This window comes from Amblyomma maculatum, chromosome 1 (genome assembly GCF_055883805.1).
Source record: "Amblyomma maculatum isolate TAMU_Amacu chromosome 1, ASM5588380v1, whole genome shotgun sequence".
NCBI classification, from domain to species: Eukaryota; Metazoa; Arthropoda; class Arachnida; order Ixodida; family Ixodidae; genus Amblyomma; species Amblyomma maculatum.
In genome coordinates this window covers 366403996-366429114 of record NC_139344.1, presented here as the reverse complement: position 1 = coordinate 366429114, position 25119 = coordinate 366403996, and the positions used below count along the sequence as shown (strand labels likewise).

At 43.9% G+C, this 25119-nt stretch overlaps 1 protein-coding gene across 1 annotated transcript; it reads right to left on the bottom strand.

Annotated features, from left to right (window-relative positions):
* Positions 1 to 4302: 4302 nt before the first annotated feature.
* Positions 4303 to 22595, bottom strand: LOC146208038 (uncharacterized). Its single transcript, XM_084587211.1, has 5 exons — positions 22416 to 22595; positions 20756 to 20907; positions 17025 to 17095; positions 9436 to 9522; positions 4303 to 4508 (listed from the first exon to the last, which is right to left on the bottom strand). Exons 1-5 carry the CDS (start codon positions 22512 to 22514, stop codon positions 4390 to 4392), a joined length of 528 nt encoding a protein of 175 aa, XP_084443337.1. The 5' UTR covers positions 22515 to 22595; the 3' UTR covers positions 4303 to 4389.
* Positions 22596 to 25119: the final 2524 nt, after the last annotated feature.

The window sequence follows — 25119 nt, the reverse complement described above, 5'->3', positions numbered from 1 at the left end:
AGCTTCTGCCGAGGCCAGGATTCGATCCCGCGTCCTTGGGAACAGTAGTCGAGCGCTGTAACCACTGCGCCATCCCGGCGGGGTGAGAATTTAACTGGTGCGCTATCTGCCACGGATTACTTAAGAGCACGCTATTGTGTAATATTTGGGTAACTGGCTTATTGCATCCTCTTAACGAATTACAAAATTTTTGAGGTTCGTCTTTTATGAAGTTTGGAAGGTGGGGTTAAAATAAAAGTGCGGCAAGAGCAGTGGATTGTGATATTGGTCGCAAAACCCTTTTCAACCGCTTTGCCTTCCGCTTCAGGTGTATAATATCTCTGGTCATCCACGGTGTTGATTTGCTGGTTTTCTTAACTCAATTGGGAATGAAATTATCTAGACAAGAAAGCATAACTTTATGAACATTACCCACAGTAAGCCCGTATTGTCACCGCAGAATTCTTCAAACTGAGACTCAAAGAAATCTAGAATGCCGAGGACATCAGCTTTGTTCGCTATGTTTGGTTGGTTAACTTTGCTACCACTTCCGTAATCGCTTGACTGTTCACTTGTTGATCACATGCACATCGCCGAAACCATGACGGTGAACTTTTTTATTATAACTTTGTTTAGTACTTTATTGGAAAGATTACGAAGCACTCGGTTTCTTTTTGTTTTACGTCTGTCTGAGTCTGGCCCGACACAAAATGTCCCCGGTCATGTTGCCAGTGAAGCGATGTATATGCTTTTTGAGACACGGAAGTCTCGACGTGCATGCCGTCTGAAAAACAAAAATAACATATGCCTACAAAACGCAGTGCCACGTGGTGAGACATCACAGCTCTAGTCGCCAGTCATTTCTGCTAATATCTTTTATACCTACTCGCTTCTGTACTGTCATGTGTTTAGTTTAGTTTTTTTTTTTCGTTCTGTTTATTTCGCTGCTTTTTTTTCCTTCTGATTATTTTCATTAGTTCTGATTATGTTCATTTAGCGTTTTGATGTTCCGGCACATTTTGATACACTTGCTGACTATTCAGCTATTGCGCGTGCTTGTTTGCTTTTCGTTCAGTTTCCCCTCAGTTATATGTTCTTTCCTGTGTCTTCATGTTCTAATTTGTACCACACCCCCTTATGTACACCCTCATGACGAGGGAATTCAGGTATATTTTGAAATAAATAAAATATAAATGTGCATCTTTCTTGGTGGCTGAGTGGGCTTATGTTCATTTTCGGTTTCATATACTCAGAAGTTGAGCACCCTTTTCGCCTTCATACCACGGTGGACGACGCGGTGGGCGACGCAGGCGCGGCGGGGGTTCACAGCCCCGGGTTTCGACGCCCTCCTGCAGAGAGGCCGCATTGGGCGTTGTAACCAACGTTACTAGAACAAAATCAGTTTCACAGTGCAATTTAGGGAGAGTTGCTAGACGGTCAAGAGATCTGAGCACAAAGACAAGACCGTTGGTCGGACACTCACACCTGTCCTCTCGTCTCTTGCAGAGCTTTTTTTTTTTTATCATTTTTTTTTTAGCGGTGGCAGGAGCGCGGCTGCCTCGCCTGCGGAGCTGGATACGAGGGACAACGCCGGCGGCGACGGGGACGCCGATGCGAAACGCAGGAGCGGTCGCCACAGAGCTGCGCTCTAAAAATGAGACAAGCAGCTAGCCCAGAGAAGCTTATCTGGCATGTGCCGTCCGCTTTTTTGAAGCGAATGCTGTAGTACACCCTTGCGTATGTTGGTCGGCGTGTGTTTCATATGACCTTCTCCTCCGCGCCGCCGCCGGCGCTGACTTTTATTTTCTGCTCCGCTTCCTTTACATCGCACACCTGCTTCTTCTTCACATACCTGGCAAATTTCATTCGTACTGGTACAAAGCTCCACAAGTATACAACATTGTCTGACACAAATGCCACACGGCCTTACAGTCCCCTTGCCTACCTTTTCCCTCCACTGCCACTGCTGTCCATCTAGCTTGCCACCTGGGACCTCGCCCTTCAAAATGTCCTCGACACTTTCATGTCGGCTAGACCGGCTGTGGTGCCCTTGAAATTTGCAGACATCCATGAAGGAGCCGCGCTTTAGCTTTGTCGCCTTAGATTTAGCCATGTTAAACCTTCCTTTAATTATTTTTCTTTTTTTTTGTATGTATAATCTTCTCTTAAACAACTTCCTTTCTTCAGAAACGGGCACTAGCGTAGAGTGTTTGACCTGGTCCGATATTCATGCTTCTGAGCTCCGTTCTTCCCATGACTGCAGAAAAAAGTTTAATTTTATACCGCTCCAGGTCAGCCTGCCTGTTTCAAAAGGGGGATTCGTTACTTCCTCACTGTATGTACTGAAACGACGCGTTTGTATAAAGCCCGGTTCGACTGTACGAAATGCTTTCAAGGTGCGATTGTAAGTGCCCTGTCCTCTGTGTAAGCACTTTTGCGGAGCAGAGTGATGGCTTCTGGCCATTTCACTAGAGTGAAGAAGACATGAAGGACGCGCTTTTCGCACCCGACGAAGTACATGAAATGTTCTGTAGGTACTTTTATTCTATTGTGCTACGGCATGCAGACACTAGCGCAGTGGTGGATGGCTTAGGAGGTGCTCTCCGATGAAGCGTGTATACGGTTTCGAAAATCGATATACTGTACCTTCGGGAAATATGACACATTTTCTCTTGAACGGAACGTCCTTCGGGAGACACGCTTAATACATGGCGGCCCAAGATAACAAATGCACTGAACCATCCATTGAATACATGGAATCGTTTATTACACGTGTAGTACTGAGTGGAATTGCAGTGGAACAGCCACAGGCTGCTCCATGTGCAATTCTATTGCAGTGCCTATCGATAGTGCTGGGTCGGGTGGAGCGGGGCTGCTCCAGTGCAAGTCCGTGCATGCCAACGGCAATGTCGGGCGAAGTTTAGAAATGGGTGCAGATAAGGCTGCGATCAGCAAAAAAGAAGCACTGTACGCATGCGCTACAAATAAATCAAACGTTTGTTCGTGTTTGCAACGGTGTGAGCGGTGCGGTGTCCGCCGACTTCTGGGTGTGCCTCAAGGTTCGAAGAGAGCTGTCGCGCCGGAGGAAGGAAAATAGCTTGCCTCTGTTCCTCGTATCCTAAAAGAGACGGTCTCTTATTCTCCCCTTTCGTCACACTCTAACGTTACTCGTGCCTGGTTGACATAGAGCGCTGGGCCAAGACTGCATCGCTGAACGACTTTCTCTAGTTGAACTCAGTCCGTTTTCTCAGGTCGTTACCGCGATACCTTCCTATTATATCAGCCTTCTTGTACGGCGTGCATATGGTCAGTGCTGTAACCTTGATTAGCCAGTGGTACACCGTGACGCTAAGTCTCCGCTCTGCAATAAGCTCTGTCAGGCGCCGCATATGGACTGGACATGCTCGGCTGATTCTAGTATATAGCAATTTGGGCGAATAGTTGCAAGTTTTTTCTAACTTCTATTGCTTTCTTTGTTTCGTGATCTTTTTTGCCCCAAGCTTTTGTTCTAACAATTGGCGACCAGAATTAACCAAATTTGGTGACCGTATGTGATCTGGAGCCGTTTACTGGGGAAAAGCATTTTATTTCCGGCAGGGCAAGAATAACTTGTGTGCAGCGTTTTCGAGTTCTTGCAAACGAGCGATGTTACTCGCTGCTCCCTGATGGCCTAGTGATGTTCCACTTACTGTAAGTCTGCAACTGCTCCACTTCGAAACCATCGGTTATTATGCGATGATAGCGCTTTCATTGTAGGGCACAAAGAAATGACGAATCGGTCAACGATTTCGTTACCGAACTCCGTTAGGGAGTGAGTTAGAAAACAGCCAGAGAGATCGAATCGTGAATGCTATTGGGGGCGACGCAATGAGACGGCGCGTACGGGAATACTGGACCGCGCCGTCAAGGTCGTTAGGAGAATGGAAGCCGCCATTACGGGCGCCAAGTTACATGCACAGAACCAGGCATACTATTTATAGTAGTAAATAGTAGTGAATAAATAAATAAATAGCAATTGCATTCCCTAGCTCCCATGGGCCATTGGAGTGCTAACAAGGAGTGTGAACTCGCATCTCCAGAGATTATAAGGCATCACACTTCTCGTGACTTGAGTTTGGTGTCAGCCCAGCAGGGGCAAGCTGACAGGCGAAACAGCTGTAGGTTGGGCCCTAACTTGTCAGTGACGCCTCACAAGTCTATACCGGCTGGCAAGCACCAGCACGAAGACAGCAAAATGACATGATGTATAGGGCCAAATGGCCGGCGCCACATTTTGAAAGAATGCACAGCAAATAAAGAAAGAGATCGTCCGGCTGCATTGGCAAAATATTTATTTACGATAAAAGTTGTTTCCAGCTTTCCTTCCGTCAGCCTCATTCTGACGACCTGGGAACATTGCGGGACATTATTTCATTTGCAGGCGTTGTAGTCGTAGTGCCACACGGCACCGCCACACTTCTCGTTCATCGCAGTTTCGCATGCTTCAGGTATTGCCGCCACTGCTTCTGGTGTCACCCACAGGAAGCACACTGAAAGAAAGAAGCAACCGAAACGGTTTCAGCAAGATGTCTCTTTAGTACGTGAGCCCCTGTGCGACCACTGTTCGGAAACTTTCTCTTTGGATATAAACGAGGGAAACTCATGGGCTAAGAAGGCCTGATATTAATTTCAGCACAAAACGCAAGCTATAGAACGGATAATGGTGGTGCTTCGTCAAACGATATTGAGACAGCAGAGTGTAAAGGGGAACGAACAAGAGTTAAACATATTGTACTTCAAATAAAACAAAAATAGGAATGAAAACCATCTTTGGTGAAGGATAAATGTCGAATAATCATCGCACGAGAGCATGCTAACCTAGCAGGATGCGGCAGAAAGCCCGATGGGCGCATGCGTTTATCAAACACACGAGAATGAAATGGCTACAGCTGTACCTTAGGAGATGTGGGAGAGGGATTTTACCTAGTCTAGGAATGTCTAGGATGCTGCAAATAGCAATATTATGAAACCCCAGTTAGACCCTGTTTAACCTAGATTTGACTGATGCACAGCTGCAGATGTGTATCATTTTCAACGCGAAGGAGTTGATCCTTCAATGGCACCTCTGTAGGGCATTAATCCCAACTCTCGCCGGCAAGCAGTAGTCTGATGTTGCCTTGTACTACTGTACAAAGCGGTTTTCTCAGTTCGGTTCTAAACAGCGCTGCGGTCATACTTTTTTATGGCACAGAAACATATTTACAGCCCTGCGGCCCAATCCTGACCTCCTTGCAAATGGGAGACAAGGATTGGCCAGCTCTACCTAGAGGAACGCGATTGTTTCTGAGGTACGTGTGTTTTGAGCACATGGTTATGCAAGCCCTTTCGCAAGCCTAACATATATTTTTCCCGTATTATAATCACTTTAAAATACTGTTCTTTTACAGCACTGACAGAGACCATCAATCTGAATTAACACATCACCAACTTACAGGTACTTACGGAAGTATAGGAAGCAAGCTATGTTATTAGCTGCTATCCGATTTCGGCCTTCGTTAACGATGTAACTTTATTTTGTCGTTAAAAAAAGCGCGCTAGCATCGCCTGCCAGGCTGCACATACCACAGCTGCCAGTTTCAACAAGGAAACGCGTACAAAATGGTTGAAGGCAATGGCGTGCTCCGATTACTTTCGTCCGCGCCTGTATAAGGTAGATACAGGAGACCAGAATCCTGTCTTAGTCTAAAATGTTGCAGCAATTCTTTTTTAATTGAACCAAAAGCCAACTCACAATGCAAGACGAAGCACGTCTTAGGAACGCGTGTTACTGCAATATTTGTGGAGCACACTAAATAATGACTGAGGACAGGCTGCACCTGTAATGTTGATCCTGACAGGAAGAATGCAGGAACTTGGAATGTTTCCCTAATGGAAAATCATGGGGACGAGAACCAGGAGGAGCAGAACGAAAGAAAGGCGGGTAGGTTGACCAAGAAAAGAAATCAGTGTGCTGCCTTGCGCTGATGGGAAATGGAATGAAGGTGTATGGTGGGAAATGGAATGAAGACTTTAGAGGTAGGCTGCAGATATTAGAACCGCCTGGTGTTATATTTTGTAAGGTGTGGTGGGACGTCGCACAGTATACATACAGGCACCTTGCTTTTCGTCTACATCGAGAAAAGGCCGCTTAATGTGCGCAATGGTCAGGAAAGTGGAAGGAGAAGGAATGTTTTCTAGAACTCCAGTATCATCTCAGTAACTAGATAGAAATGTTCTTTGCAGATCTCTGCTGCCGATGGCAGATTATGGGTCGTAACATACTGTCGACTGTTATATGTGCTTGACAGGGTGAATGTACAAAATGTTCATAATGCACACCTTCAATTGGCATAATTCTGAGACACTGCGAAATAAAATGTTCCGGTAGTTAAATTAGGCCGCAGTTGTTCCAATGTGGACTGTTCACTTGTCTTAAAGGAAGCTGCAAAGCGTCTCTGCAGATCCCAACGTTGGGACAAAGGCAATCATCAAGAATTGCCAGATGGCGAGGACGTATAGGTGGCCGGCTATAGACATGAGATATGGGCAGATGTAGTGCTTGAAATTATCCTAGCGTGCTGAGAAGCTCCAGCCCTGTTTTGTTTTTCTTAAGAAAAGTTTTGACTACTTCAGGCGGCTGGTAACCTTGTAAATAAATTGGCTTGTAATTCCGATTCAGATTACATCTGCTTGTTTCTTCATTCCATTTTTTTGTTGGCTATGAGGCGGAATTGCCTAACAAAATAGCTGCTGATGTAGGGAGTCAAAGAAAATAGAAAATGGCTGGTTATGATTTATTCAACAGGTTGGACAGGAATGCTGCCGTGCTGGATGCTTCCTGCTGCAGGCAATGATAAAACAATTGGCCTCTCCACGGTGGTATAAAGAAGACAGGAGGGGGACTCTTGGGAAGTTAAGCCATTGACGATGTGGATCTCTGAAGAGTATTCCTAGGCAAGGAAAATGGCAGCAGCCTGCAGCAGAGCCACTTGTGTCAAGTCATTCTTTAATTTTAAACCTGGTGCAAACAGTTTATCTTCATTGAGGAGATAGTCCAAAGAGGAATGGTCGGAGGGAATAAGTTTTTGGTTTAGTACAATTGGGAGATGCAGAATCTGCACTCCGTGTCAAAAGCCTGGGGGGCTGTGAGGTATTTGAACGAAGTGTAGAAAGTGCTCCTTTTTTTACGAGCTGATGTCGGGGATGGATACCTATAGTTGCCTGGGAGATGACATCTAGCGTGATGAATCATGCTTTCTCTATTGTTCCAGCGACAAATGAACCCTTTAGGATCTTGTCACGTAATTGTTAGAGATAATATGCGGAAACGGTTTAGCTGTATCAGATTATTACTTTAACATTGAATTTGTTAAGGATCATGAAGTGGTCGCCACACCACCAGAGAGATCCCACTATGGATTTGCAAAATTGTGTGGGTCTTGCAATTTTTTAGCGAAGTATTTTATTCCTAGTACCGAAGAGAGTTCTGTTGCTATAATAATGTAAACAAATAGTGTGACAGGTAAGGCAGTGCCCGTCCACCTAGGCGGTGCAGCTACCTGATCACTTTGTGAGAAACGAATGGAAATACTTATTTCCTATCGAGAAAAGAACACCTGTGAGAAATGAATGAAAGGATGTGCCCTACCGGGCTTTGTGAAGGCATTACTGGGCGACCGGGCGAAAATACACACCCTCGAAACGCAGATTTCATCGGCATAAAGCGCGTTCTCTTCGCAGTAGGTGCTTTGTAATAATATGGAGAGAGCTGTGCGCGGACCCTGATATATGCGCTCTTCTACTCCTTGATAAGCGGTTGGAGCATATGGAACGTCGCTAACTCTCTCTCTGTCTCTGTCTGTCATGTTAATGGATTTATATTAACTTCTAAATATTAACTGCTAGTCAAAGACTACAAAAGGTTACGAGTACAGCATGGTGAAATACAGAGTCGAAAGAGTCCTTGCGTCAAGGAAGGCCCCTGTCAGGGTGGGCCTAGCATGACACTGCTTTCAGCTGTTGAGATAACGATGCTGACGTTAATGGTCGCAAGCTTGTTTCAGCGAAACATGTTCATTTTCGGGGTTACTGTTTTCGGATTTCATCCAAGTGCGTTTTACGTTTGTAGATTATTTCTTCCATATTCTTATCTACCCTATCAACACGACAAAGAGGCGGAAAGAGGGGCAGTTTTTTGGTTGCTTTCCAGGTTTTAGGACGAGAGCTATTTCGGACTGCTTGCACTATATAGGGACCTGACCACCCATCCGAAAAATATCGTAACGTTCTAGGCTGTGGAGGGAAGAGTTGGGAATAGTATAGGAATAACTTCCTAGCAAGGTTTGCTATCGCAAGGAGACGAACGCTTGTTTGCCTTCATGGTATAAATCGCCAATTCTTCCGTTGAGAAGGGACGATGCAACGCCTATGGGAGGCCCGGAAGACCACCTAGAGAGATTATCGATATCCTCGAACCTAACAGTAGCCGCTGCATATTCTAAACTTACTTTAATAGGTGTTCGTTCATTTAGAGACAGTGTGACGAAGAGGTGGAGCTCTTGGAGTTTCAGGCGCATGCCTACGATGGTGAGCCAAATTTTGCCTATTTGTTGGCGAACATGCTACATTCAAGAAAGGGTGAACGAAAACGCACAATAAGAACCGCGTAATGGGCATCAGAAAGCCGGATAGCAGCTGGTTGTAGAGTCTAAGGACGTACAGTCGTGAGCAAAAGTGAAGAGACCACGCTAACTGCTACGATTGCGTTTTTGATGTATAAAAAATTGTGCCAGAGAAAATTGCTTGGCAAAGAAGGCAAGTATATTATGCATGGTACCTAATGCACTTCTCAGAAATAACTGTTTCACTGTCAGAAAAAGCTGGCGGGTAGTTTTCTCAAAACGCATAGTCTCTCCACTTTTGCTCACGACTGTACACTAAATTTACTGCGGTGCAGTCATCTGCAACATATTGCCGTCGCCCGCTATCAGCAATGTTTCGTTTACTTGTTTTTGGCGTATAATGAATAGCGTAAACAAATAATAACTTTGGAGAAAGGTCACCTGGTTGGAACTTTGTGGAATGATAACTCTGAAGCGCCATTCCGATGTAGGAGTTCCTATATTTAAGTTTTCAGTGTTTTCTGCCACCCGCAGTTCGGTACGCCTCCAAAATATACAGCGTGAAAATCGCGGCAGTTTCCTCATTAAATTTCAGAACAACTTGGCGTGTGTTTACCGAAACATGGATCAATAATCTGCGCGTATAACATGTTTATTTTGTATCTGCTTGTGCCAGATGTCACGAAAACACTGATTCAGCTTAGTGTCCTCAGTGTTGCTGTGATTTTGAAACATTTCTAGCAAATATAAATGTCTCTCTCTGTTTGAGAAGCCTTCCATAAATAATTTTCGAGAAATGAAAATGCAATTCACTTACGTTCTTGCGACGGCAAAGACAATGTGTTGATCAGGCAAGTCTTGTAATCACTGTAAATTGCCTGTGCCGGTAATGGGTTAGAAGTATCTAAAATAGAGGAAGCAAGTTCGTCCATGTTGAAAGTGATGATGCGCGAACTATAAAGCTTAAAGAAATTTCTAATTCAGTCGCCTTTACTGCAGTGGCCCGTAATACGCTTGAGAAGACTGCATTTTTTGGTAGCAGGGGCTTGTTATTTCTGGTCTTTGGTGAATGTGGAGCACCAGTTACAGAATGTACATATATACCATCCGCATATATATATCGAAATTTTTTACGAGAGCAACGAGTGACACATATCGCTGCATTTTAATAGCGAACGTTTTAGACAGATACAAAACCTAATCAATAAAGGTGATCTAATCAATAAAATCAATAAAATAAATTAAAAAATAAAATAAACAATCAAGTGATACCACAGAACAAAGCCGCCTTCCATTCAGATCACTAGGAACCGTGTTGCGTTTCTTGTCAGCCAAGCTGAAAAATCAATTACATTAGCTCAAAGAGTCTGAATGAGAGTCTAGAATTCTTGGAATACTCTTTGAATGTTATGCACAAAGTTATGGAAGTGACCTAATCTTCCGGTCATCATCATCATAATCATCAGCCTGATTATACCCACTGCAGAGCGAAGGCCTCTCCCATATTTCTCCACTTAACCCGGTTCTGTGCTAGCTGCATCCACTTGACTCCTGCGAACTTCTTAATCTCATCCGTCCACCTAACTTTCTGCCGCCCCCTGCTGCGCTTTCCTTCCCTTGGAATCCAGTTTGTTACTCTAAGCGACCATCGGTTATCCTCTCTTCGCACTACATGTCCTGCCCATGTCCATCTCTTCTTCCGGTGGGTGGGACGAATTTGCTTTCAGTTCTCTTTCTCCGCTCTCTCTGATTTGTTAAACAGCCACGAAAAAAACAATGAAGAACGTTTCATCAAGATAATTTTAGCGCAATAGTGAAGTATTTATTGCAAGCTTGTTTTATGAACATATTGATGAGAATGGTCTCATATTTTGCTATGTAATAAAGTTTGCTTTTGAATTTTACTTGACTCACAACAAGTGATTAGTACTTTCATAAAGATAAAAACAAGGCACGGTTTTTGACGAAAGAGCAGAAAGCAAGATGAGAGCGCAGGAAGGATCTGCAGATGGCTACCAGCGGTGTGTATGAACAAGTGCCTTAATGAATTTTAGTTAATGAAATGTCTAAACTTTCTGGGCATTAAATATATATCAGAACATATTCTTGTCCTTTATTTTGCTCCCACTGACGCTTTTTGGCTTTCCTGCTTTATTCTGGCCGCCCGCTATTGAGAAAAATAATTGCACGGTTGAATCGCAAGGCTCCAAATGAACCTAGAGCTGAATTTCTTGGTCTGCTATCAAACGTAATGAAATATCAAAAGCAGCTAGAATTTGCGAGTACGCAAGAAAAATTCGCAAATTTATGGCATTGCAAATATAGCTGCTGTTCGATTTTTGGGCCTCTACTCAGGCTGCAGTGAGTTTCGCATATTTTAATGCAGGAATTACTGAGCATCACCGTTAGAGAACAGGTCTGTGAATTTAAATTTGTCGTCAACGTCATCGCAGTTGCATCATTGCAGCAGGCGCTCTATGTGGGTGAAAAACTCAAGCCGTTGCTCTCCAGTGCAGGCTATTGGAATGCAGCTGAGATATATGAACTAAAAACCTGAGAGTAAGTTTTGCGATGTTGTGAAAAGTAGGGTGTGTTTGAGCTGCATATTTCAGCTTTAAATAACAATAAATATGTAGTGGTTGTTTGCTATTTTAACGCATTTTTTGAAGAAATATAGGAAGTCGATTAAGCTAAAGAGGTGAATGGAAAGTACACGCACTAGTTATAGAACGTACCGTTTCATTAATTTTGTTCAGAGCCTATAGTTTTAAGGTAACAATTAAGGCAGATAGGCGCAATCGGTCACTGGGGTCTTTAGTGGGAACGCAGGGAAAAATCTTGCGACCACTTATTGCACCAGAGGATCTATGGTAGGGGAACAGTAGCAAACAAAGTTTATCCGTTTAACCCTCATGTAGCAAGTATCTCCTCATAGAAAACTAAGACAGTATTCCGTGTGATTTTGTAATGGCTTTGAGCCTGCATAGTATTGGAGAGATATGATGACGGTGCATCACGAAGACCTTGACGCATGACCTGGGAAGAGATTTTTTAAGGTAGCCATTACAAGGTATTGTGAAGTTATCAAACTTGTGGATCGAGCACCTGACTGGGTACCGCATTTTGAAATATTAAAGACATATAAATAAATTTATTCTTTATAGCCAAACGGGCGAGTTGGTGGAACATATTGGATGGAAAAACAGCGCGACAGACGAACACGACACTCGTCTTGTGTTCCCTTGCTGTCGTGTTCGTCTGTTGCGCTGTTTTTCCATCCAAATTTAGTCTTGTTACCTCAAATTCGGCTGAAGTTTTTTACGTAAATATATATTTTTAGTTCCTGAGTGAAATAGAGAGAGAGAGAAAAAAAAACGATAGTAGCTACGATGTTCCGTATCGCTTCCACAAAAAGTCCTTTATTTTGAATCTGCTCTGACGGATTTTGTTCCCTGATCTTTGTTTGTTTGTTTTTATTGCTTGAACGAATGAGCACCGCAGGCACATCGCTGAAATCACTTACCGCCTTCAGTAATGCTAGCGCTTGAAGAAGGAGATCACAGAGCCCCAGTATTAGTATTGGACAGATGATATTCTTAATTCAAATGGAAGCCTCCACTAACGGGGTCGCTGCTGAGTAAATATTACCGTCCATTATACTCTCCCATTTAAGCTATATACACCATCACTGCCAAAACGCGCCTGTGTTTCATTCTTCTCGACCTGCGACAATGGCGCTTAGAGGCTTAAGCGCTCCTCTGCTAAGCCTTACGTGAACACTATACTTACGTCATCTCGGCAGCAGCGCCCGCATTAGTAGGCCCAAATCTAAGAAAGCGTTTATGTGCCCTGTAGTGTGACCTAATGTAAAAGAAGCACGCCTAGACGGCATTATTTACGGAAGTGCCCACTACGACACTTTTCCTAACACGCATGATTCTTTTTTACGCCGAGCTACACATTACCTGTAACACGTTCCACTGGCTTCTTCGCGCTAGAATATTCACCCTGCGTGTCCATATTAGACATTTTTAGCTCGCTAACAAAACCTCATAGAGGCAGAGGTAGCTTTAGAATATTGTTGGTTGGTTGGTTGGTTGGTTGGTTGGTTGGTTGGTTGGTTGGTTGGTTGGTTGGTTGGTTGGTTGGTTGGTTGGTTGGTTGGTTGGTTGGTTGGTTGGTTGGTTGGTTGGTTGGTTGGTTGGTTGGTTGGTTGGTTGGTTGGTTGGTTGGTTGGTTGGTTGGTTGGTTGGTTGGTTGGTTGGTTGGTTGGTTGGTTGGTTGGTTGGTTGGTTGGTTGGTTGGTTGGTTGGTTGGTTGGTTGGTTGGTTGGTTGGTTGGTTGGTTGGTTGGTTGGTTGGTTGGTTGGTTGGTTGGTTGGTTGGTTGGTTGGTTGGTTGGTTGGTTGGTTGGTTGGTTGGTTGGTTGGTTGGTTGGTTGGTTGGTTGGTTGGTTGGTTGGTTGGTTGGTTGGTTGGTTGGTTGGTTGGTTGGTTGGTTGGTTGGTTGGTTGGTTGGTTGGTTGGTTGGTTGGTTGGTTGGTTGGTTGGTTGGTTGGTTGGTTGGTTGGTTGGTTGGTTGGTTGGTTGGTTGGTTGGTTGGTTGGTTGGTTGGTTGGTTGGTTGGTTGGTTGGTTGGTTGGTTGGTTGGTTGGTTGGTTGGTTGGTTGGTTGGTTGGTTGGTTGGTTGGTTGGTTGGTTGGTTGGTTGGTTGGTTGGTTGGTTGGTTGGTTGGTTGGTTGGTTGGTTGGTTGGTTGGTTGGTTGGTTGGTTGGTTGGTTGGTTGGTTGGTTGGTTGGTTGGTTGGTTGGTTGGTTGGTTGGTTGGTTGGTTGGTTGGTTGGTTGGTTGGTTGGTTGGTTGGTTGGTTGGTTGGTTGGTTGGTTGGTTGGTTGGTTGGTTGGTTGGTTGGTTGGTTGGTTGGTTGGTTGGTTGGTTGGTTGGTTGGTTGGTTGGTTGGTTGGTTGGTTGGTTGGTTGGTTGGTTGGTTGGTTGGTTGGTTGGTTGGTTGGTTGGTTGGTTGGTTGGTTGGTTGGTTGGTTGGTTGGTTGGTTGGTTGGTTGGTTGGTTGGTTGGTTGGTTGGTTGGTTGGTTGGTTGGTTGGTTGGTTGGTTGGTTGGTTGGTTGGTTGGTTGGTTGGTTGGTTGGTTGGTTGGTTGGTTGGTTGGTTGGTTGGTTGGTTGGTTGGTTGGTTGGTTGGTTGGTTGGTTGGTTGGTTGGTTGGTTGGTTGGTTGGTTGGTTGGTTGGTTGGTTGGTTGGTTGGTTGGTTGGTTGGTTGGTTGGTTGGTTGGTTGGTTGGTTGGTTGGTTGGTTGGTTGGTTGGTTGGTTGGTTGGTTGGTTGGTTGGTTGGTTGGTTGGTTGGTTGGTTGGTTGGTTGGTTGGTTGGTTGGTTGGTTGGTTGGTTGGTTGGTTGGTTGGTTGGTTGGTTGGTTGGTTGGTTGGTTGGTTGGTTGGTTGGTTGGTTGGTTGGTTGGTTGGTTGGTTGGTTGGTTGGTTGGTTGGTTGGTTGGTTGGTTGGTTGGTTGGTTGGTTGGTTGGTTGGTTGGTTGGTTGGTTGGTTGGTTGGTTGGTTGGTTGGTTGGTTGGTTGGTTGGTTGGTTGGTTGGTTGGTTGGTTGGTTGGTTGGTTGGTTGGTTGGTTGGTTGGTTGGTTGGTTGGTTGGTTGGTTGGTTGGTTGGTTGGTTGGTTGGTTGGTTGGTTGGTTGGTTGGTTGGTTGGTTGGTTGGTTGGTTGGTTGGTTGGTTGGTTGGTTGGTTGGTTGGTTGGTTGGTTGGTTGGTTGGTTGGTTGGTTGGTTGGTTGGTTGGTTGGTTGGTTGGTTGGTTGGTTGGTTGGTTGGTTGGTTGGTTGGTTGGTTGGTTGGTTGGTTGGTTGGTTGGTTGGTTGGTTGGTTGGTTGGTTGGTTGGTTGGTTGGTTGGTTGGTTGGTTGGTTGGTTGGTTGGTTGGTTGGTTGGTTGGTTGGTTGGTTGGTTGGTTGGTTGGTTGGTTGGTTGGTTGGTTGGTTGGTTGGTTGGTTGGTTGGTTGGTTGGTTGGTTGGTTGGTTGGTTGGTTGGTTGGTTGGTTGGTTGGTTGGTTGGTTGGTTGGTTGGTTGGTTGGTTGGTTGGTTGGTTGGTTGGTTGGTTGGTTGGTTGGTTGGTTGGTTGGTTGGTTGGTTGGTTGGTTGGTTGGTTGGTTGGTTGGTTGGTTGGTTGGTTGGTTGGTTGGTTGGTTGGTTGGTTGGTTGGTTGGTTGGTTGGTTGGTTGGTTGGTTGGTTGGTTGGTTGGTTGGTTGGTTGGTTGGTTGGTTGGTTGGTTGGTTGGTTGGTTGGTTGGTTGGTTGGTTGGTTGGTTGGTTGGTTGGTTGGTTGGTTGGTTGGTTGGTTGGTTGGTTGGTTGGTTGGTTGGTTGGTTGGTTGGTTGGTTGGTTGGTTGGTTGGTTGGTTGGTTGGTTGGTTGGTTGGTTGGTTGGTTGGTTGGTTGGTTGGTTGGTTGGTTGGTTGGTTGGTTGGTTGGTTGGTTGGTTGGTTGGTTGGTTGGTTGGTTGGTTGGTTGGTTGGTTGGTTGGTTGGTTGGTTGGTTGGTTGGTTGGTTGGTTGGTTGGTTGGTTGGTTGGTTGGTTGGTTGGTTGGTTGGTTGGTTGGTTGGTTGGTTGGTTGGTTGGTTGGTTGGTTGGTTGGTTGGTTGGTTGGTTGGTTGGTTGGTTGGTTGGTTGGTTGGTTGGTTGGTTGGTTGGTTGGTTGGTTGGTTGGTTGGTTGGTTGGTTGGTTGGTTGGTTGGTTGGTTGGTTGGTTGGTTGGTTGGTTGGTTGGTTGGTTGGTTGGTTGGTTGGTTGGTTGGTTGGTTGGTTGGTTGGTTGGTTGGTTGGTTGGTTGGTTGGTTGGTTGGTTGGTTGGTTGGTTGGTTGGTTGGTTGGTTGGTTGGTTGGTTGGTTGGTTGGTTGGTTGGTTGGTTGGTTGGTTGGTTGGTTGGTTGGTTGGTTGGTTGGTTGGTTGGTTGGTTGGTTGGTTGGTTGGTTGGTTGGTTGGTTGGTTGGTTGGTTGGTTGGTTGGTTGGTTGGTTGGTTGGTTGGTTGGTTGGTTGGTTGGTTGGTTGGTTGGTTGGTTGGTTGGTTGGTTGGTTGGTTGGTTGGTTGGTTGGTTGGTTGGTTGGTTGGTTGGTTGGTTGGTTGGTTGGTTGGTTGGTTGGTTGGTTGGTTGGTTGGTTGGTTGGTTGGTTGGTTGGTTGGTTGGTTGGTTGGTTGGTTGGTTGGTTGGTTGGTTGGTTGGTTGGTTGGTTGGTTGGTTGGTTGGTTGGTTGGTTGGTTGGTTGGTTGGTTGGTTGGTTGGTTGGTTGGTTGGTTGGTTGGTTGGTTGGTTGGTTGGTTGGTTGGTTGGTTGGTTGGTTGGTTGGTTGGTTGGTTGGTTGGTTGGTTGGTTGGTTGGTTGGTTGGTTGGTTGGTTGGTTGGTTGGTTGGTTGGTTGGTTGGTTGGTTGGTTGGTTGGTTGGTTGGTTGGTTGGTTGGTTGGTTGGTTGGTTGGTTGGTTGGTTGGTTGGTTGGTTGGTTGGTTGGTTGGTTGGTTGGTTGGTTGGTTGGTTGGTTGGTTGGTTGGTTGGTTGGTTGGTTGGTTGGTTGGTTGGTTGGTTGGTTGGTTGGTTGGTTGGTTGGTTGGTTGGTTGGTTGGTTGGTTGGTTGGTTGGTTGGTTGGTTGGTTGGTTGGTTGGTTGGTTGGTTGGTTGGTTGGTTGGTTGGTTGGTTGGTTGGTTGGTTGGTTGGTTGGTTGGTTGGTTGGTTGGTTGGTTGGTTGGTTGGTTGGTTGGTTGGTTGGTTGGTTGGTTGGTTGGTTGGTTGGTTGGTTGGTTGGTTGGTTGGTTGGTTGGTTGGTTGGTTGGTTGGTTGGTTGGTTGGTTGGTTGGTTGGTTGGTTGGTTGGTTGGTTTTAACGTCCCAAAGCAACTCAGGCTATGAGAGACGCCGTAGTGGAGGACTCCGGTAATTTGGACCACTTGGGGTTCTTTAACGTGCACTGACATCGCACAGCACACGGCGCCTTGCTTTTCGCCGCCATCGAAAAGCTGCCGCCGAGGCCGGGATTCGATCCCGCGTCCTTGGGAACTAGTCGAGCGCCGTAACCACTGCGCCTACCCGGCTCTGCAGGGCATACATCTGTATGCCATATTGAGACATGTATACCGATTGAGCATATCGATGCGAGAACATCAGGAGGACTGTCATTCCCAACATCCTATTTATTTGTGGTGCTTTTGAAGTATCAGTTCTCTCACGTATATTGGAAGTTGCATATATGGGTAAATTTCCTTCCACAATACAGTTTATACCCGTGAATAGTATGTAAAATATTTCCCGCTTGTATGCAAAGGTGTGATAAGCTCTTTGCGCATATAACGGTTAATTAAGAATACGTTATATACTCTCACGATACTACTTACCGGAATTGATAAAACCAACTGCCTTGTCTATAGCGTCTGGACTAACGATGTAGTCGAGTTTGACATCTTGCCTGCGTAAATAAATCAGTTGTTTAGAGTTAAGTTTTCACTCGCTTTATAATGAAGCGAATAAATATTTTTCGCCGCCACCTTTGCGCAATCTGTAAAGATTGAAGCACATTTCAAAATGTAAATTGTATATGTTCTTCTTCGTAAAACGCCAATCATTTTAGGACAGGGGTACATTGTTTTCTTGCTGTAAATTCTTACCTTACTTTTCAATGAATGGTTCGCAGTACATTATGGTTTTTCAATAAATACGATCTGAAGGCCGCCCGTATTGAACATGAGTATTGTCACTATTACAGTCTTGTAAACCTCTTAACTTGCCATTTTGTATGAAGTAACCGGAGGTACAGTCCTTCGTGGTTTAGTACCTTATTAAATATATATTTTGATTAGGCATCAGGAATTAACCCCAAAATAGGCACACGTGGGCCCAACGATCTGCTCTCGAACTAAATTTTCAGTTTTTTTTTTATATTCTATTTAACTTGTTAAGTCGAATCTGACCCTGAGGCTGGTTGGGTTTCCGAAGCTATGTTTCACGATATATTTCAAAATCTCCAGATTCAATAAGCGTTAAATAAGTGTTCAAGACACCACCAAGCTCTCCAAGCAAAAATTTCACAGCGGTTTATTTATTACCCCTTAATTCGGGGCAAGTAACTTACAACACCGGTTGCAGTGCCTGTTCTAGTGTTCGTAATATTGCGTTTTCTTGACTACGCTATACATTTAAAGAGGCCACCAATTTTCTTGTGAAAGAGAAATAAACGCCAAATTTCTTAACAATTCAATCCTGTGTTTTATTTGTATATTATAGGTGCTGATTCTAATTCTATTTTGTTAACAGAGTAAAGCTTTGATTCAGTGAATAACAGTTTGCACTTTTGCGTATGTAATCTGGTGTGGCGTAAAAACTGGCTTCATATCAATAAACTGAAGTTTCCCGCGTTTGTCAACACTCAGTTACGTAAGACTCTGCGACATCTGTAAAGCAATATTAAATGCGTAATGAAATGGAAAGTGGAGCGCATACACGCACAAGCATTGGGTGCACGCTTTAGAATTTTTCTTGTCGTTGTTCTTTTGCTTGAACCCCTGACCAGTCCACTGTTCCAGCGCGCGACACCATCGCAGCAACATTTCCTCGGTCGCCATATTCTGCCAGAGAAGGTGTAGACGGGGCCACCCAGATTCTTTTAATTTCACCGTACTGCGTCATCCTTACAGAGATAACATTCTTCGAGTTCCACACGTGGCAGCCACCCTTGGGTTATAGATTCCTTAATTCTCGTCACATTTCCGGCTATTCCTTCGTAACGCTTCTTCTGCACGCTGGTTACCACACTCCTGATACACCGGGTACTACTATTGTTAACTCCGATGATGCTGACCACGTCAGCAAATTGAAGGAATAACCTTTGGCAGGCGTCACTGTAAGATGTATTTTCCAGAAACTTAACCACGCAGCCATAGCTCACTGAATAATTCTTAACTTAATTTTTTTTTTTTACTGCTGTCAACTAAACTGCTCGATTTCGTCATGACTGATAAGTATCCGAAATTTAGACAGCCCTAGCATTAATTGACGGCGATTCATGTTGTTGGCAGAAGGGTAAGTTTCGCCAGGGAGGATCATACATAGATTTATTACCGAATGCTCGAATTCAGGGTATCGACGAGTTTGCAGGTTTTCGGTCCGAGCTTTTACAAGCTTATAATCATGGCAATGGGAATTAAATCCTGCCCTACTCGCATAGAGGCGGAGGCTCAAACGACTAACCGACCGCTGCAGTCTGAATATTATTTATAAAAAATGCGCCTGTAAAGGAATAATGATTAGATGATCGACTGTTTATTTTTTTTTTTCAAAAGCAGCTTGTTGATCTCACTGCGCAGAAACAAAAACATATGCAAACCACGTCAAACATTAGATCAGAGAGTAATAAATGAGGACATCCAAGAAAAATATTTAAAGAATGAAATCAAAACCACTTCCGTTTTACCTCTAAATAATGGAGCTAAAGCGTCAATGGAAAGCTATTTACTGAAACGAGAAAACGCGCACGAGCAATAGGGGCCACATCAGTTGTCCCGGCAAAGCTAAACTTTTTAACCTATAGTCGGATAAAACTCAAGCCTGTAGTAACAGACACACACAATAACATGTGACAAATCAATCCACTTCCAAGAATTTTCTGGCTACCTCGAAGACACACACAATAACATGTGATAAATCAATCCACTTCCAAGCATTTTCTGGCTACCTCGAAGACACACACAATAACATGTGACAAATCAATCCACTTCCAAGCATTTTCTGGCTACCTCGATAAAATCTAAACGCAACACCAAAATATAAGCTCAAGTATTTTGATGCCTCGGGCTTGTTTCTATGGTCCATTTCAAGAACTGCTTATGTTTGCTATTCAGGGTAATAATATACACCCCCCGCGTGCCATATACCTTCATTACCTACGTACTATACCTACATATCGATTATCAAAAACTCAGCTCGTGAAGAAGTCGTGACGGCATCCTACCGCAACTCGTCTCGCCCTGGTCAATTAGGAGCGTCCAGTGAGTGGGCTCAGTCAGGAAGGAAAAAATTTAAACGTAAGGAATCAAAGTTATTCTCTCAATTTCAGATCAGAAAGTAGTGTTTAGTCAATAATAAAGTTTTTTGGCAGTTTGTATAGCTTAAAAATAATACTTCGGGATAAAGGTATATGTAAGTATTAAGGTGCAAATGAGATTTTTAATTAAAACAGGAGCTCTTGATCCATTCCGCACATCCTACAACTTGTTAGCAGTTCTACTTAGCTCACTTGAATAAGCCACTGTGAGGGCAAGTGCTGGCTTCCGATTCATTTCTCGAAAAAAAAAAGAGCAATGTTATCTTAAATACTATTATATCTGTTAAAGCAGCGCAGTTATCCTCACTGTAGCGGCGATACATTGGCCACAAAGGAAATATTACTAACCTTTTTTAATATCACTCCATTCTAGCTATCCTTCCGGAACACACTGTACCTGCTTAGAAATCTGTGCAAGTGTTTGGTAAAAATCTATTAACGGAACATTAAGCACGATGCAATACTTGGTTGCAATACCAGCAGGAGTATGTTTCGTGGTTAGGCCAACCCATTCAGCGAACGCATTTAACAGCGCCTATCCCTACTGAAAAATCTGTAAGGGGCAATAACCTCACATTTTCTCACACAATCTCACTCAATTCACATAAGAAATCACGTACAAATCGCATACAATTGCATAAGTTCTCATAGTTTCTTGTACATTATCATAAATTATGTACGATATTTTATGATAATGATGTGCACCTTATGAGACTCTATGCGATTAAATGAGATTTTGTGAGGTTATTGCCCCGTAGAACTATACTGCCATTACTGTTTCCTTATTAGCGACAGCGGGCAGTAGAAGCATTGCAAGCATTTTTAAAGTGGTGAATTTATTTCCCCAGCATGGTCGCTACCTATTCTCTACTTCGGAGAGAAAATTGCAATCATCCAAAGATATATAACTCTTGGATTAGAAGGAATGGTGCTGCGAGCAACTCCTTGCAGTCAGCTATTAGAATTGATGTTTTCGCCATACCTCTCAACGGGGAAAAAAAAAAAAAAAATGAGGAAGTCGATACTCACTGTTTCTGACCACCCTGTTCCTTAACATGCCATATATATGTTGCTGTTCCTGCAGATTCATTGATTGCCTTAAGATCAGCCGTCACACACTGCAACATTGGCATGTCTACCGTCGCTCCTGCTAGAACTAGCTTTGAAAATGAACCAACGGCCTGAAAGAGAAAGTTGCATCTTTAGGGCACAAGCGAATGTGTTTTTTTCTATACGAGAGAACCTAAACACAAAATGGGGAACAAAAGATTTTCCCTCGATGTAATGACTTTGGCAGACATAGCATAAAGCTTTTCTTTTCAGAAAAATTATATCTTGGCGGGTCGACATTACAGGCATGATTCAGGAGACATTATATAGAAACAGAAAGGGAATTAGTAACGTAGCTCCAAAGCAACTAGTCCAGAATTTCGTATTGCGTTCTTAAAATCAATAGTGGAGACAAAGGCTCTTCTTCCCATGCAGAGGCAGACAAATTAATAAAAGAAGGCTATGCACTGCTGAAAAAACAAAACAAAAAGCAATTGCATAGCATCGGTACATTCGTCAAAAGGGTACGTCGTAGCATGCACCGGACTTTTTATTGCGCTTGTTATTTCACGTAGGTAGACGTTTCACCGTGACGTCGATGCAGGGCACCTCTGAGGACTGTTCAAAGTTAGTGAATTTTTACAAATTGATCATTCTGTACACGGAAGCAAGATATGAGGGAGGTTTGCTGGTTGCTCTATTATGAAAATATTTGCTCGTCTTTAACAAAATGTGCGTCCTCAGAGGGCATTCCACATTTCAAAAAGCACGCAAAAGGAAGAATGGAGGCAACTCTTGGAGGGTGAATGTAATAACATATGTGGAGAGAATAGTAACGCAACAAGAGAAGCAGCGAAACTTATAAAATGTATTTGAAGTATGACTGAGACTAAACAGTTTTCACTGGGTGGGAGAACAATGTAATTACACTTTGAAATGAAATTATATGTTCTTTGGTTTAAAATTGAATCACTTCGCTACTCCGATTTTACACGTATCAATGACGAAATTTTCTAGTGTCCATCAATTATGTCATGCCCCGTTACCTAAGATTTGTCCTTTATGTAGCAAGTGTCTCTTTTTTTTTTTGTGAATTGATTATCTGAAAGAAATATTGTGCAGTGTAGAAAAAACAGCTTTTCCAAATGGTAACTCATGATCTGCGTTGGACTCGTTCGAACTAATTGTAGGGCAGACGGCTCAGCCAAAATGTCTCCACCTGTTCGGTCTTGCCCCTACAGTTAATTCTTCTTCATTATGAAGTCAACTTTTCTCGCTTTAAAGTAACCAGTTCGCCTAAAAACGGAAGGTTTATCTCGAAACACACAAGCCTTCAGATGCACGTCCTCTTTTTTTTTTATCATAATCAAATAGGTGGCTAGAAGGAATGTTAGATAGCAAAAAGTTATTGATTTCGACGAATCAGTTTACGAAAACAATTGATCGAATTCAAAACAAAACCAAAATGCCGTTTCAGTGCAAGGTGTTTGCCTGCTTCTAAGGTAATGCAACACTTAACGACATAGAAAGGAAAGGAAAGGTCAAAATAGCTGGGTGAATAGAATTCCATAAGTTTTCAGAAACAAAACAGCTGCTTTGGACATCCTGTCACCTTAGGGAGAGGAGAAATACATCTTACTTTGATGGCATTCACTGGTTCGTCGCTCTGCGCCTCATTTGCAGAGGATGGGCGAAATGCAAATGCTCCCAAGAGCCACAGCACGTTGATCAGTTTCATCGCGCTCAGCAGTTATTTGCGCGAGCTTTTGGCAACCGTCTTTATACCCGTGGACGACGGCGACCTCGTGGCACGATTGAAGTCTGCGTTATTACATACTGTGTATCACACGCAAATGTTTCACCCCGCTGAAAAACAGGAGATGTCAGTGTAGCGGCAGCTGTCAACCGTGTTATGCTTCCACTAGGTCAAAATAGAGAGATCAAATTTCATTTGAAAGGCTTTGTGCTATTATAAGCGGGCTCGTGGCTGGACAAAGAAGTACAAAAAGCACATCGTGACCCTTTTAGAAGCGCCTCACCTAAGCCGGTTATCGTCACATCTAGACAGACAGTCAAGAGGCATCTGTTTGGACTGATCGCTGGCGTCAAATCGCAAGAGAAGCTGCAATGAAAAGCTGAATGTAAGTGAAAATAGTATCATTGTACATGGATGACGCTGTGGCGTATGCGCTGAATGTAAGTTGCTAGAATATTTCTATCCGATGGGAGGGAGGAGGGCCAACGAACATATTTCTCAATTCCCTCTGGGGCCGCGTGATTCGACATAAATCTGCGGGATCAATCTGTATTTCCTGTAAAACTTTTTGGAGCTTTATCTCTTCCTAAATCCATTCCTCACCTCACTACTATTGTGTTCCTGTGTCTACATCATGCAAACATTCTTCCTTGTACAGGAAACGAAACAAAATAATATTTGCTAAAAAATGCACTAGAAATATAACTGAACGAAAATCACGGAGTAAAAGAAATAGTGAAGCAGTTTTTCTGTAGCCAAATGATGAGTGCTTTTATAGAAACATTGCTTCTTTCAAGCAAACAGAAAAAAAGCAGTAAGCTGTCAAGGCTTCTATTGGAACTGATATTGCATTTCCTAAGCTGAACAAAAAAGAGGAAAGCAGGAACAGCAGCCTCTATCTTTCCACCAGTACTAGAGAACGAAAGAGAACAGCAGGATATGCTAAACCAAAGCAAGTACCGTTGTGTCTAAAATTTTAATTTTTGTTAGTGGCAGTCCTTGCTCATTTGGTTGTGAAGCAGATAAGTGACAGCACAAGCAAAAATACGAAAATAATGCCATAGCAGCGAGAAAGCACTAGCTTTTTCTACCCCAAGTTAAACTATATGCAGCATGCTGCTCTGTCTGATACGGAGGGTATGAGAACCAGGTACAAAGAGGCAATATAACGATCGAAAGATCGAGTTCATGGTTGTGAGTATACTTCCCTCTATGAAACAGACCTCACAGTTATAACGTAAATGTTCTCGAGTTTTTAATATTGAAGGCATGGATATGGCTTCTTAGGCATAATATTAGCTATCTACGCTTACATCAGTGATGACGTATCTAACCATAGCTAGCATGAGGGTGACATAATTCGAGGTCACAAGCTTTTGAGCCAAGCATATGCGTGCTCACAAGGGAATGCGAAGTTCAGGACGTCATTTTTTTTAAGTCTTGTATTTCATCCCATGTGCAACAAACTGGGCTATGAAGCGGGGGGGAGGGGGGGGGGCGATTGCAATTGCAGATGAGCTCCGGTGGGCTTGGATGCGGGTTCCGCAACGAAACCGACGTAGGGCGGAAGTGGGCTGCCAAAAAACAAAACAAAAACACACGCGCGCGCGCACACACACACACACACACACACACACACACACACACACACACACACACACACACACACACACACACACACACACACACACACACACACACACACACACACACACACACACACACACACACACACACACACACACACACACACACACACACACACACACACACACACACACACACACACACACACACACACACACACACACGCGCGCACGCACACACACACACACACACACGCACGCACGCACACACACACACACACGCACGCACGCACACCTGAAAAACTGTCAGTGTTTGCAGCTCAAACTGCATCAGAATCGGCCACTGACTCCCCTCAGCTGTGTTGCTTGTTACTGATGATTAAATTCCGCAGACCAGTCAAAGGACCCAGAATAACAGGTGGCTGAACCATTGTGCTCTGCTGTCACATATGACCCTTTTTGTCTGGAAAGCGTCAGTGTGAAATAGACCGCATGACTTCCTTTAAGTTGAAAGATAGCCTCATTCTATGCCGCATTGCAAGCCAACGAATAAAAAAAAAATGTTTTTTTTTTTTGTGCAGCTGTATGCATGCTGTACTCTGCAGATGAAAAAAAAATCCATACATATTAGTTGTCTTTGTATCTGACCTCGTGCAATATTTCTTTCGACCTGAAATAGCACTCGCCATCCGAGACAATTATTTGTTCCCTGCCACATAAACAGCTTGCCTTTTGAAACGACTATAGTTCCCTGTTTGAAGAACTTCTGATGTGTACTTAGCTGAATGATTGAGTTTTAGTTGAATGACTAGGGTAGCTGTGTCCTCTACAAAGGCAGACAGAATTTTGCGGCGAATATAAATTTATCCTGCTGGGAAATCGACCGTTGTCCCACAATCGCGCAGGAAATCAATGCCGAGAATAACGTCATGCGTCATTATGTGCCTGCGGCGACCGCAGTTGTAACAAACTGGCGACTCACGAAAACCGTATGTGCTGGA